Source organism: Anoplophora glabripennis, unplaced genomic scaffold, assembly GCF_000390285.2.
Source record: "Anoplophora glabripennis isolate ALB-LARVAE unplaced genomic scaffold, Agla_2.0 scaffold1639, whole genome shotgun sequence".
In the NCBI taxonomy this organism is placed as follows: Eukaryota; Metazoa; Arthropoda; class Insecta; order Coleoptera; family Cerambycidae; genus Anoplophora; species Anoplophora glabripennis.
In genome coordinates this window covers 46,047-47,247 of record NW_019417732.1, presented here as the reverse complement: position 1 = coordinate 47,247, position 1,201 = coordinate 46,047, and the positions used below count along the sequence as shown (strand labels likewise).

At 27.8% G+C, this 1,201-nt stretch overlaps 1 protein-coding gene across 1 annotated transcript in view; it reads left to right on the top strand.

The window, feature by feature from the left end:
- Nucleotides 1-26: 26 nt before the first annotated feature.
- The window catches only part of LOC108916178 (aladin), a 25,165-nt gene continuing 23,990 nt past the window's right edge, over nt 27-1,201 (top strand). The window contains exon 1 of the mRNA XM_018722385.1: nt 27-355. Coding sequence (XP_018577901.1) covers nt 236-355 — 120 coding nt within the window. The 5' untranslated portion in view covers nt 27-235. The remainder of the gene's footprint in view (nt 356-1,201) is intronic.

Genomic DNA, 1,201 nt, shown 5'->3' with positions numbered 1-1,201 from the left:
ACATGGAGTTCGGGCTCCTTGTATAGTCTCCATGTTTGTTTTATTGAAATATCATTTATTTTGTGAAAACGTCCGTATTTAATTATATATTTTTTAATCCATCCACACGTTTCTGAAACTGGGATTAAAGTTATTATTTATGCATCTTGTTTAACAGAAGCTTACCTGTAAAACCTAACCTTACAATTCGTATTCGCATTAGTTTTGTAATTTGTAGTAATCCTACTTTAAAAAAATGAGAAATTTAGAGGCTTTCGAAGTGCCGAATGATGGGGAAATAGCTTTATGCGAAATTAATGGTCGCATGCAGTCAATGAATTATAATTATGCTAATGTAAATGCCTTTACAAATACTGTAAGTAATATTTTTTATGCTTTTTTTAACTATCTATCCGAGATCTAGGAAGTAGTTTTTAAATTAAAAATTTAAAACTTATTTAAGATTTTGCATATAGAAAAAAAAGTTTGATATTTACTACTATACTAAGAAAAAAGTACAAATATTAAAACTCAACTTTAATATTATAATTGATGGTATTCCATTTCCTATTACTGACAGTGTAAAAAATCTGGCAGTGACTCTTGACAGTAACTTACGATTCAATCAGCACGTGAAAACATTACTCCAAAAATCTTATTCTTTGCTCAGATTAATTTATAGTAGTCATATCCTGAATAAAAAACTTAAAATTATGTTATGTGAGTCACTTGTTCTCTCCTATTTTAATTACTGTGATTATGTCTATGGTCCATGCCTTAGTGTACAAGAAAAAAATAGAATTCAAAAAGTTCAAAATTCATGTTGTCGACTTGTACATGGATTAAGAAAATTTGATCATATTTCTCACAAAATTGTAGAGATCAAGTGGCTCAACATGGAGAATCGTCGACGTCACCATCTTGGAAATCTTGTGCATAAAATTTTAACCATTCCTTCTTATTATTCATTAAAAACTAAATTTGTTAAGCGTTCTAATGTTCATTCGAGGAATATCCGATTTAAAAATACCTTTACAATGCCACATCATCGTAGCGCCCTATTTAAAAGATGTTTTTCTTATAATTCTATCACTTTATACAATTCTCTTCCTGATAATTTTAAAATTTTTAATATTAACAAATTCAAGTATAAATTTAAATTATATCTATTGAGTGGACAGCTGATTTTATAGTTTATAGTTGAGGATTTTTATTTTAAACT